General features: G+C 37.9%; 1 protein-coding gene and 1 long non-coding RNA gene across 2 annotated transcripts; one reads left to right on the top strand and one right to left on the bottom strand.

The window, feature by feature from the left end:
- Positions 1 to 378: 378 nt before the first annotated feature.
- On the bottom strand, positions 379 to 4,158 carry LOC139126227 (uncharacterized). The gene is made up of 5 exons (XM_070692274.1): positions 3,946 to 4,158; positions 2,883 to 2,947; positions 2,579 to 2,667; positions 1,310 to 1,419; positions 379 to 928 (listed from the first exon to the last, which is right to left on the bottom strand). The coding sequence occupies exons 1-5, from the start codon at positions 4,156 to 4,158 to the stop codon at positions 560 to 562; spliced, it is 846 nt and encodes a 281-aa protein (XP_070548375.1). The 3' UTR covers positions 379 to 559.
- Positions 4,159 to 4,458: 300 nt separating this feature from the next.
- LOC139126349 (uncharacterized) lies at positions 4,459 to 8,047 on the top strand. Its single transcript, XR_011550543.1, has 5 exons — positions 4,459 to 4,619; positions 5,637 to 5,714; positions 6,358 to 6,437; positions 6,868 to 6,947; positions 7,370 to 8,047. It is a non-coding gene; the product is annotated as an uncharacterized lncRNA (long non-coding RNA).
- The last annotated feature ends 1,555 nt before the right edge of the window (positions 8,048 to 9,602 follow it).

Raw genomic sequence — 9,602 nt, 5'->3', positions numbered from 1 at the left:
ATTAAGGCATTTGTCAGCATATAGAAAGCAGCTACTTTCAGTGTTCTACATCAGGGGGGTTTAATTTGGGCAAAGATGGTCATTAATTCTCTGTATTTTAGCCTAGACAAATGTTGTCAAAATTAAGACATTTGTCAGCATTCCATTAGCAGCTTCTGGTGGTCAGCTGATACCTCAGATAAATGCCAAACTTGTCACAATATATATCATCATCCCAATAGCAGCTACTTTCAACCTCTGCATTGGCCAATGGAAATGTTAGGAGCCATCCTTGGAAATTTAGGGGAAAAGTTGTTAACTCTAAAAGTCACCCATCAGCCAGCACTGCACGTGGTAACTCCCATCCATCAGACATACTCACTACCAGGCAAAAGGAAATTAAATCAATGTAAAAAATTTAATTCAAAGAAAAATCATTGGCAATCTTATTACAGAAATCGTTTGACAAATAAATTATGGCATTAAAAAATGCTCAGTAAAAAAGGTTAGGCAATAAATAAATAAACACGAATAAAGCGAAACAGCAACACCAAGAAGGGGCCTGCAGTGGTGATCAAAATTAGCCAACATACGACTCTTTCACTGCCCAAGCAGGTGCACCATCAGGCACCGGCCTGCTTGAAGCTGTCCCATCCCTCCTATCGTGAATGAACCCACCCCCCATTTTAGTTAATCTTCTTTCGTGACGCTTGTCAAGCAGTGTGAAGGCTTCGTTGACAAATTTTGATCGCCACAGCAGTTGCCTCCTTCTCAATGGCTTGGCTTTCCTGGAGACAGCCAGGTCATCATCTGAAGAAGAAAACTCAGCAAATGAGTCAGTGTCCTCGCTTGACATATAGAGAGTACTCATAACCACTTTGAGCTTTTCTTTCTTTTCTTCCTCTATTGATGAGCACTTTTTGAGAACCTCACGTCGCCTTATTAATTTCTGGAAGAAAAAAAAATATATATATATAAATCACTATTCCTGATTAGTTGTTTATTCATCTGATGATCACAAACCAGCATGAAACTTGAGTAATGAGGTTGAAGGTACAACTTGAAACTATTATTATTATTCTGTACAGACAGCTTGAATTCCCTACGTAGACAACACAATAATGTATGGCAGTAAAACTTTATATATCATTCCAAAAGCAAGACTGGCTTCGGATACAAGATAACTAAAATGCGCACAAACAATAAAATGTCTACCTAAGTACATTACCACTTTGGAATTCTCATCATTGACAGAGATTTCAAATTGTTAGCCTTTGTACTTTGAATCCATGTTACTAATGCCAATAAGAAAAATAAATTGTCTCATTACCTGCTGCTTTCTTTGCCTTCTGGCTTGTTTGACTCTAAATGTGGCAGCCTTGCCTGAGGTCTCTCTCTTCTTTTCTTTTCTTTTCGTGAAAAAGTATGTCCTCATGGCAACTAAGAAGAGTTGAGACAACTGGATTAATACAAGGGAAACATACATTTTGAATATGACACTGTGATATAATGTCAACTGAAGACCCCATCTATATTGAATACCCTTTTCAAAGCAGCACAATAAAATTATGCATGAAATAAATATGGTGAGAACATAGTATTTGTAAGACCATGAAATTGCATATTCAATCCCGGGCTATGTGATCCATGCAGCAACTGCAACATCCTGATCCCAACAAGGTGATGGTTTATTGATGGTCATAACATACAACAGCGATGATACAAAGGTATTTCTCCATTTTATTTGATGTAGCCTGACTACTCGCAAATATAAGAGTAAACTCACCCTGAATGACTGCTTCATCATCATTTAGTTGACTTTTAATGGCTTTCTTTATTTCTTCGTTCACGTCTCTATTAACTGGGTGACCAAACCTGAAAGAAATAATTGGCAACAGTCAGACCCTACCAAACAGTACTAAAACAAAACATATCAAGCTACATTCCATTCTTTAGTGGTAAGATCATTCATTTTTGCATGAAATAAATATGGTGAGAACATAGTATTTGTAAGACCATGAAATTGCATATTCAATCCCGGGCTGTGTGATCCATGCAGCAACTGCAACATCCTTGATCCCAACAAGGTGATGGTTTATTGATGGTCATAACATACAACAGCGATGATACAAAGGTATTTCTCCATTTTATTTGATGTAGCCTGACTACTCGCAAATATAAGAGTAAACTCACCCTGAATGACTGCTTCATCATCATTTAGTTGACTTTTAATGGCTTTCTTTATTTCTTCGTTCACGTCTCTATTAACTGGGTGACCAAACCTGAAAGAAATAATTGGCAACAGTCAGACCCTACCAAACAGTACTAAAACAAAACATATCAAGCTACATTCCATTCTTTAGTGGTAAGATCATTCATTTTTGGCATGAATAAATATGGTGAGAACATAGTATTTGTAAGACCATGAAATTGCATATTCAATCCCGGGCTGTGTGATCCATGCAGCAACTGCAACACCCTTGATCCCAACAAGGTGATGATTTATTGATGGTCATAACATACAACAGCGATGATACAAAGGTATTTCTCCATTTTATTGATGTAGCCTGACTACTCGCAAATATAAGAGTAAACTCACCCTGAATGACTGCTTCATCATCATTTAGTTGACTTTTAACGGCTTTCTTTATTTCTTCGTTCACGTCTCTATTAACTGGGTGACCAAACCTGAAAGAAATAATTGGCAACAGTCAGACCCTTCCAAACAGTACTAAAACAAAACATATCAAGCTACATTCCATTCTTTAGTGGTAAGATCATTCATTTTGGTGGCATTTCACAACTTTACATCTCTATAGTTTATATTTATAGTCAATGATACTTGCATATGTTAGCAAATTGTTTGGCAAACACATGAGGGACATCATGATTAAAATACTTACGGTTTACTTGTGTCCCACTTCTGTTCATTTTCAACAAGAGCATTGTACACATCGTGAACCGCTTTCTGCAATAAAAAAACAACAGACATGAGACTTCAGTTCAACAGGATTGACTTCTTCACACATGCTAATCATCACAGTAAACATTCAAAGACAATGTATTAGCCAGCAACAAATGTCAAGGGTCAAAAAAAAAACACATCAGATTTGAGCTCAACAGGATTGGATGAAATATGTAAATATTAAATCAGCTGTTTATTCTTCACACATGATAATCATCACAATAAACATTCCCAGGCAATGTGTTCGCCAGCACAGTAAGTGTCAAGGGTCATGTCTGGAATTAGTCGAATTCTGTAAGGGTTCTAGACGTTTCGGCCCAAGACGTTTCGGCCTCCCAAGTCGTTTCGGCACTGCTCAGAGATATCTGAGACTGAGGGAACTAGTGCTGGAGCGCTGGAGCGTAATGCTGCACATCCAAGCACTAAAAAGTAGTGTCAAATAAAATTCTTGTATATCATGCTTCACTTTGTGAGAACATAGTAAGAGACCGTAAGAAAAAAACTTCATATCATTCAAATCTGTGACACAAGTTATCGATAGCAATAGCCGCCGACACGGCAAATGTTTAAGAGCAGTGCCAAAACAGCAGGGCAAATGTCACACAAATGCACATAAAAGTACTGGTCAGAACGCAAAGGTCACGCTTACGATTATGACGGGTCAGTCAATTACTAAATAGTTTGAAAATCGAAACAGGGATGCGGAAACGTTTTGGATTGCGGTGCCGAAATGACTTTGGGCCGAAAGTTGTGAGGCCGAAATAACCAGTTACCTTCTCTAATTATTCACGGTATGTTTGGTGGTTTGAGATTAATGCTCCAAGGTACGGAACATACTGATATCGGTGATTTATTCTGCCGCTTGCATACCCTACTGCAACTGTAGCAAAAATAACAGGCGACCACTAATTTGTACAAGGAAAAACGGGGTTACTCAGAATGACCAGTTGCCATAGCAATGTCCCACATTATAAAGTAAACTTTTTCACGTAAATTCCTACCTTCACTTTCACGGATGGCCGTACTCTTCTAGAGTTCGTTTCGTTTGCAAGTTTTTCTTCTAGCACCTGTTGCTTCTTCAACATCTCTTCCTGGTTTTTTAAAAGTCGTTGAAATTCGCTTCTGCTGATCGTCATCAGTTCGTCTTCCATACGATCGCAGCTATGACTTGGTGAAGACGACGTCGACTCGCTGGTAACTTGTGGTGACGGCATGTTGTTTGCGGAGATAACAGTTGTACACGATGTCTGAAGAACTGCTTATTTGTATTTCCCGCATCGTCGGCGCTGCTTTTATAGAAAAAATCGCGCAATGACTTATGGGTATACCCTCGTACCAAAGATTATTTCTGTATATACTTACAAATATTGTGAAAATGTGACCTCATCTTCATTGTTTTGGTTCCAAATACAATAATTTAACTATGTAGTAAATTCATAATTATATAAAATCTGGAGTACCTCCACAGCATACTCTTGTGTAACTTTTTATGAGTGGGTCTTTCTGGCAGTGATCGAGGATGAACGGTTGGGTACTTCCGGTATCTGCCAATGACGGTCGTACGACGCTCGCTCTGCAAACTCGGACCCGCCAAGTCACTTGTCGTCGCCAGTCAAATTGTTACAACTCGATTTTCAAACCGGCTCTCTCTTGTTAATAAACGTCATGCATTTAGGTAAGCTATTAACTGTTCATGAACTCTATTGTCTAGTTGTACTGTAGTGTACATTAAGTGAGTGACTGCTCTGTGACTTGTTTTTTTTTTTTGGTCAGAAATGGGTGACATTCGTGCCGTAGCAAACCCCGGTTGTACCAGACCAAAAACCGAAAAGGGTTGTTCAGAAACATACTCATTTATGTTTTGAGAACGGTCGATCTGAACAATTTATGATCGTTACCACTTGTCGGACATTTCCGTAGCTGTAGCCAAAATGTACATGTATTTCCGTTGTGTGTGTTCCGCCCTTGCGACGTCTAGCTGGCTCTGCGCGGCTGGGCTGTGTGTTGTTGTGGTCGGCGAGGCATGGCACTGAACAACCCTGCCTCGCAGAGCTAACCTCGAGGGAACATTGACCACCGAACAGACAGGGAATAGCACCTCATGCATGGCATCTTTACCTAGTCTCGCAACTATGGCAATAGTGGTCAATAGTCCGGCTTTTGCTTCGACGCCTCCGAACTTAACTTTTCGTACACCCAGGACCGGGCAATGGGCATACCGGGCATGCATGTAGCACTAGCAGCACGGAATGCCTTTGGTGGGTTAACCGTGCATAGTACAACAAAGTTTGAGAATTAGACAAATTCAGTTTTTTTAAGGGAGAATCGTTGTCGCTATTAGGTATTAGCTTTAGTGATATTGTTGTATTTTGTTGTATTGTGTTTGCATTTTCAAATTGTCACGAGTCTGGTAATACTGTTTGCAAACCTGTAACGTTTATTTGCCCAGTAGGAAACATCTCTATGTTGTGACTGCTGGACAGACCAGTCATAGAATTTGAAATTTCCAGTCACGTTTCAAATTAAATTTTGCAAACATTCCAATAATGCAGTACAGAACTGTACCTCACATTTAAAAAATTCATAAATGTTGGCTTAACTTCATAACAAGCATTTCCTGTGTGCATGTTGCTTACATATAAAGTTCTGATGTGAATGGTTGTTGCATAATTTAGTTTTTTTTTTCTTTCAGCGAGATCCATGTGATCAACCAGCATTTCCAGTGAGGTGATCAGCTGACTTGTCTTCAATTCTAAGCACTATCAAATAGGTAAGTATACATGTTCATTTAGAAACCACAGTTATGGTTTGGTAAAATAATTTTTGCACACGGGAGATTGTCCTGGCCCTGTTGAGACCCTTAGAGTTGAAGTTACCCAGTACTTTGAAATCAGGACTCTCAGGTGGACAACTTCCTGTCATGTTTGTCAACTCATCAAAGGTGTTATGCATATCAATGGACAAGTTAAACTGTGGCCTACTGTATGACTTTGCCCAGATCAGAAAAGAAGATCTCTAATTTCATACTCTAAAGTCTATATGTGGCCACCTCTGAATACTCATGGCATCGTACATTGTAATAAAATTTTGTAGCTGTGTTCTTGTGAACGGTGCAAAATCATCCATGCACCAAATACTTCAGGGTTCCTGAAAGACAATGCATACCAAGGGCAAGCCGCAAGGCAGTTTGATTTGTTTGTTGTAATGTGTGGCCTGAAGTTATTTTGTGTTAAACTGAAATGATGCATGAATTTTACAGAAACTACGAGCCAAAAAATTGATTTATTTGTGAGGTTGTAGTGTAACAATTTCAATTCAGTGTTTCATTGATATTTATATGTGTACATTGTGTATAGATAAAATTACAATGAAAATAGCTGTTTCCTGATTTCCTTTTTTTTTAATTTCTTCAGTGAGATCCATGTGAACAACCAGCATTTCCAGTGAGGTATTATACCAACATTTGTCTTCAATCCTAAGCACTATCAAATAGGTAAGTAAACATGTTCATTTAGAAACCACTGTTAGGGTTTGGTGAGGTAAATTTTTGCAGATGGGAGATTGTCCCTGTTGTTGAGCCCCTTTGAGTTGAAGTTACTCAATCTTTGCAATCAGGACTCTCTGTTGACTTGTATAATCTCAGGTGGGCACCTTCCTGTCATGTTTGTCAACACCTCAAAGGTGTCAAATGGTATATTGAAAAATGCATATAAATGAACAAGATTGGCTGTGGCCTGCATTCTAGATGACTTTGTTCAGATCAGAAGAGAATAATCTCTAATTTCATACTCTTATTTGTGAGTTTGTTGTGTAACAATTTCAATTCAGTGTTCCATTCATATTTATGTGTGTACATTGTGTATAGGTAAAATTCTAATGAAAATAGCTGTTTCCTGATTTCCTTTTTTTTTCATTTCTTTCAGTGAGATCCATGTGAACAACCAGCATTTCCAGTGAGGTGATCTGCTGACATTTGTCTTCAATTCTAAGCACTATCAAATAGGTAAGTAAACATGTTCATTTAGAAACCACTGAGGGTTTGGTGAGGTAAATTTTTGCAGATGGGAGATTGTCCCTGTTGTTGAGCCGCTTTGAGTTGAAGTTACTCAATCTTTGCAATCAGGACTCTCTGTTGACTTGTATAATCTCAGGTGGGCACCTTCCTGTCATGTTTGTCAACACCTCAAAGGTGTCAAATGGTATACTGAAAAAATGCATATAAATGAACAAGATAAGCTGTGGCCTGCATTCTTGATGACTTGTTCAGATCAGAAGAGAATAACCTCTAATTTCATACTCTTATTTTTGAGTTTGTTGTGTAACAATTTCAATTCAGTGTTTCATTCAGATTTATGTGTGAAAATTGTGTAAAGGTAAAATTCTAATGAAATTAGCTGTTTCCTGAATTTTTTTCATTTCTTTCAGTGAGATCCATGTGAACAACCTGCATTTCCAGTGAGGTGATCTGCTGACATTTGTCTTCAATTCTAAGCACTATCAAATAGGTAAGTAAACATGTTCATTTAGAAACCACTAAGGGTTTGGTGAGGTAAATTTTTGCAGATGGGAGACTGTCCCTGTTGAGCCCCTTAGAGTTGAATGTATACACATGTAGGCAGTGGTTGCCCACTGGGAAAGTATGGATAGCTTCCTGTGATCTCCGTCAACACCTGAAAGGTGTCAAATGACAAACTGCATTATTAGCAAGAGAAGGTATGGGATATACATGGCTTTGTTCAGATCAGAAAAGAATACATTTATTTGTTAATACTAAAGTAACCTTCGGTGGCCATGCACTTCTGGTATTTGGTCAAAATATGTCTTAGGGGCTTAATCAGTGGCTAAGTAGCTCCACATTGTTAAAAGCTTGTGAGCTGCTTCTCTGCAAAACTTGTCCAACCTGGAAATACCTTCCACTTTTTAGCTCCGCTGTCAGCAATGCAGAGCTTTTCAGATAGGCTGGTTGTCCGTCTGTCATCCATCAACAATTTCATAATTGCCGCCTTCTCTGAAACCTTTTGTCCAATTGTTTTGAAATTTGATATGCAGGTCAATAGGGGGACCTTAGTTAGGTTTTGTCAAATGGTGATGAAATTTGTATATGTTTATTTGAAGGGCAATTTTTGCAGTTTTTAGTCTAAAAAACGTTTTCTCTGAAACGGCTTGTTCGAATGCTTTGACATTTGATGTGCATCTCTGAGGGGTGACCTGGGGGAGATTTGTTGAAATTGCAGTGAAATTTGCATATTTGTATTTTTTTGGAAATTGTTTCCTATTTTAATCAAAAACAAAATTATTTTTGTGCAAAATTGCTTGTACAATTGTTTTGACATTTGCTGTGTAAGTTTCTATGGTTAACATAGATAAGATTTGTTTAAATCATGATTAAAGCATGTTTGTTATTTGAGGGCAATTTTGTGTGTGTAAAAATAATTCTTGTTATGAAAACACTGGTCAGCCTTTTCAATTGATTGAAATGTAACTACTCATGCAATCATCTATTTATACAAGTGGCAAGTATTTGCAAAACAGACAAGTTTGTTTAATTTATGTGAATTGCCATCACATTTTACATGGTAGTCAACCTGACTACCATTTTTGTGCATCTGATAGTCAGAACAAAGAAGTTGGTAGTCAGTAGGCCTCTGACTACTGCTAATTTTGAGTTCAGGCTGCAACAAACTGATTATGAATCCACCTCTCTTGGCCCATTTGGACTTATTGAGAGCCAGTGATTGTTTGATTCATCTTTGAAATTCACAAAGACTGTCAAATCTGACCACAGAACAAAGTAGTTCAAACCAGTGGCACACCTCTGAATTTTCACTTGATATGAATTTTCAAATAATAATATGACAGTAGAAAACTTGATAATGCACAATAGATGTCCATAAATCTCCCAACTTTCTACATTATCTGTGTTCAATCATTGTCATGATTAGATAAATGTGTATGCTCTTTTGCATTCACCAACCCTCAGTCACGTCCAATCCCGGGATTGAGATATATATGTCTTTAATTAATTTATGTTGCTTCAGTATCCACACAATCTACAGAATGCCATCTATAATTGTGCAATGTCAGAAATGTTAAATTCGAGTTCAGGAAAACACACTAATTAGTTTATGTTCAAATGAACTCATCTATGAAAGGGAAAGAGGCTCCACAGCTCACATCAGTGTTTATGGTGCATAACTTTTTTTTCATTATGGATAAGCTTATGTGTTCACAGTCATGCTTTTTTGTAATGGCTTGTCGACTTCTGTGTTCTCCTGTGATAACTTTAAGCAATGTTGCGAAAGGCCATTCTTATTTAATTAAGTTCTGTCGCCAATTTGAAAAGATATATGGCTCAGAAAAGGTGACACCAAATATGCACTACCACACCCATTTGGTTGATTGCATTTTAGATTATGGACCAGTTTATTCTTTCTGGACCTTTCCATATGAGCGTTATAACGGAATACTTTCCGATTACTGTGCCAGTCATAGATCTATTGAGATACAAATTATGCGGAAATTTCTGAATGAACAGCTCTTACACAATATGCTTAAACCAGCAGATGACCAGGATTTCAACTCTTATTTCCCACTATCTTGTCAGGAAACTCCATCTGTAAAGTCTAATACCCAAAGAGATATTGATAATGAAGATTCA

The sequence above is a fragment of the Ptychodera flava genome (assembly GCF_041260155.1).
Source record: "Ptychodera flava strain L36383 chromosome 3 unlocalized genomic scaffold, AS_Pfla_20210202 Scaffold_27__1_contigs__length_13241970_pilon, whole genome shotgun sequence".
NCBI classification, from domain to species: Eukaryota; Metazoa; Hemichordata; class Enteropneusta; family Ptychoderidae; genus Ptychodera; species Ptychodera flava.
This window is presented reverse-complemented; position numbering and strand designations above follow the sequence as displayed.

Bases quoted from the DNA above. Each gene is read 5' to 3' on its own strand.
- LOC139126227 (XM_070692274.1), bottom strand. From the start codon at position 4,158: ATGCCGTCACCACAAGTTACCAGCGAGTCGACGTCGTCTTCACCAAGT. The intron at 2,948-3,945 runs GTAGGAATTTAC...TTTTTATTGCAG, and splicing joins GGCCATCCGTGAAAGTGAAG to AAAGCGGTTCACGATGTGTA. The intron at 2,668-2,882 runs GTAAGTATTTTA...TATTTCTTTCAG, and splicing joins AAGTGGGACACAAGTAAACC to GTTTGGTCACCCAGTTAATA.